Below are 2,630 nucleotides of genomic sequence, written 5' to 3' on the forward strand. Positions count from 1 at the left end.
TGAAGAAGGGTCTGCAATTTGCAGATTCTCTGGGTATTCATAAACTGCTATTTCACACAGATTATGCAGAATTGGTCAAGGAGATTAATCAAGAAGCAGTTAATTCAGTAGCGGCCCTTATTCATAAACTGCGGTGGCGGCGGTAGTGGCAGGGCACGTATCGTTTGCTTTGAGATTTGTGATAATTTTGGTCATGTTAGTTTTGAGCATTGTGCGCGTGAATCGAATCGCGTGGCTCATGAGCTGGCTAGAAGGGCTAGGTTTGATCCTCCGGGGTGTGTGGACGGACAATCCTCCATTTTTTATCCATAGCCTTATTTTGGATGATTTGTGGTTATTTAAGATGAAATAAACTAGCCATGATGTCATTTCCTCAAAAAAAAGTTTGACTCGCCGGTCAAAAATAAAAGAGTTAAAAACACTCCAGATTGCCTCGAAAAAATCTACTCTAGCAGGCGAAGAAGAAAGAAAGAAAGCCACTGACTAGAAGCCGGACATTCTCCGGAGCACGAACATGCCGAAGCCGATGCCGAGGAACGTGGCGATGGAGATCCCGAAGATGCCGACGAGGATGCCGGGCACGACGAGCGAGCCTCAGCCTTTCGCCGTCGCCATGGCGGCGGCCGTGGTCGGCCCGCCGACGTTGGCGTTGGACGCGATGAGCAGCTGCTTCCTGTCCAGCCCCGCCAGCCTCCCGGCCCCGAGCACCACGGCGAGGTGCACGGCCACCTGCACCGCTGCGAAGGCGAACACGGCGGGCGCCTTGGTCACCGCGTCCACCACGCTGCCGTTGGCGCCCACCACCGCGAAGAACACCTGCATGAGGATCAGCGCCATGGTCTCCCCCGACGGCGCGAGCCGGCCCAGCAAGCCCGGGAGCGCCGTCGCCAGGGCCACCACCAACGCCGTCACGCACGGCAGCGTGCCGCCGGCGGCCACGCCCAGCCCCGCCGCGATCCCCGAGCCGGCCCTGCAGATCGCGAACGACAGCGCCAGCGCCGCGCCGCCGTGCAGCACCGACATGCTGCCCCGGGGCTCGCCCTCGCCGCCGTCCTCCGGGGACGTGGCGCTCTTGGCCTCCGGCGGTATCTTGGACGCCAGCGCGAAGAGGGCCGTGAAGTAGAGCGCCGAGATGAGGTTGTCCGCCGCCACGCCGGCCGCCACCACCGACGGCGTCGTGCCCAGCGCCTCCGAGATCGCCACGAAATTCACCGCTGCCGCCATGAGACATAAGTTCAGATCAGATCAGATAACAGTGTTCATCAGGCATGCTCGATCAAGTGTACCAACAATTGAGAGCTCGTTAGTCAATTACCTCCGCCAATGTAGCTCCCCATGAGAGCGGCGGCGATCTTCCAGCTATCCTGGCCGAGAGACCGCATCGGGAACAGCAGATAAGCCAGCGTTGTGCCGATTACAGTTGCAACTACATCCAATTGAGCCAAAGATTAATTAGACATGATCTTTCTTATCCCAAATCCATCGATCTGAACTTCAGAACTATTTCTGTTCAGAACTTCAGATAGAATAAGAAAAAAAAAAGATTTTTTATGGTTACCTGATCCGATGAGGAAGGCCTTGAGGAGGTCGCCGGTGGTGCGGACGACGCGGTGGAGGTCGGCGCCGAGGAGCAGGAGCGGCACGGCGACGGGGAGCAAGTACTCCATGACGACGGCCTGCGCGGGCGCGCCGGGCGCCACCAACCCGGCCGACGCCGCCGCCAGCCCCGCCAGGATGCTCACCAGCGCCCCGCTCAGCGCCGCGCCCCACGCCGTCCGCTCCTCCGCCCTGACCAACACATACACGGACGGATCACTCCTAGTCCTCCACGGCGGCGACGGACGGACGGACGTAGCGCGCGCGAGCTGAGGGGTCTCGGCCGGCAGGTCAGGTGGTTTGCGTGTCGGTTACCAGGTGCCGAAGGCCGCGGCGGAGAGGAGGAACGCCCAGTTGCCCCACTGGTCGCCGGGCGCGATGATGCGCACGGCGCGGGGCGGCCGGACATGCCGGAGCCGAGGCGGCTGGCACCCGTCACGCCAGAGGCGCGGCAGCCGAGGCGCCAGAGGCCGGAGGCTGCCGGCGCGAGGTCGGCGTCGGAGGAGGAGATGGCACGGCGGCGAGGGGGAGGGGACGAGCAGGGAGGCGGCCAGCGGCGGCATGCCGGCCGCGCGATCCAAATCCTCTGTTCGTTTGTTGTGGCGCGGCAACGCAGCGCTGGGCCAAGTGTTCCCTCTGTTCTCCCACACGCTCGTGAACAGAAGCAACCAAAGCCAACGGCCGAAATAACATTGGAGAAGCGATGGCGACATTGTTGTCTTCTTGGTCTGCATCTGATGATTTTTGGCGCCTTCTCTTCTTGGTCTGCATCTGATGATTTTTGGCGCCTTCATGTGAAACAGAAGACATACAAGTAGGAGTAGGAATATCAATTGAAAAGCTTGAGAAGAATTGATTGTGACTCATGAAGATGCAAGATGCAGCCGGCCCAACTACTGTTCCTGGCATTTTCTCTGTGGCCGTCATCTTCTGTTGTGTGCTTCCTGGCATTTTCCTTGGCTCCAAATGCAGTGGAAGCTGTTTGTTCTATCCTTAAACCTGTCATCAGAGCTTATGACGCCTTCATCATCATG

At 59.3% G+C, this 2,630-nt stretch overlaps 1 protein-coding gene across 1 annotated transcript; it reads right to left on the minus strand.

Annotated features, from left to right (window-relative positions):
* Positions 1-344: 344 nt before the first annotated feature.
* LOC119331816 (uncharacterized membrane protein YjcL-like) lies at positions 345-2,312 on the minus strand. Its single transcript, XM_037604988.1, has 4 exons — positions 1,912-2,312; positions 1,559-1,788; positions 1,316-1,426; positions 345-1,214 (listed from the first exon to the last, which is right to left on the minus strand). The coding sequence occupies exons 1-4, from the start codon at positions 2,307-2,309 to the stop codon at positions 595-597; spliced, it is 1,359 nt and encodes a 452-aa protein (XP_037460885.1). The 5' UTR covers positions 2,310-2,312; the 3' UTR covers positions 345-594.
* Positions 2,313-2,630: the final 318 nt, after the last annotated feature.

Source organism: Triticum dicoccoides, chromosome 7A (assembly GCF_002162155.2).
Source record: "Triticum dicoccoides isolate Atlit2015 ecotype Zavitan chromosome 7A, WEW_v2.0, whole genome shotgun sequence".
Lineage (NCBI taxonomy): Eukaryota > Viridiplantae > Streptophyta > Magnoliopsida > Poales > Poaceae > Triticum > Triticum dicoccoides.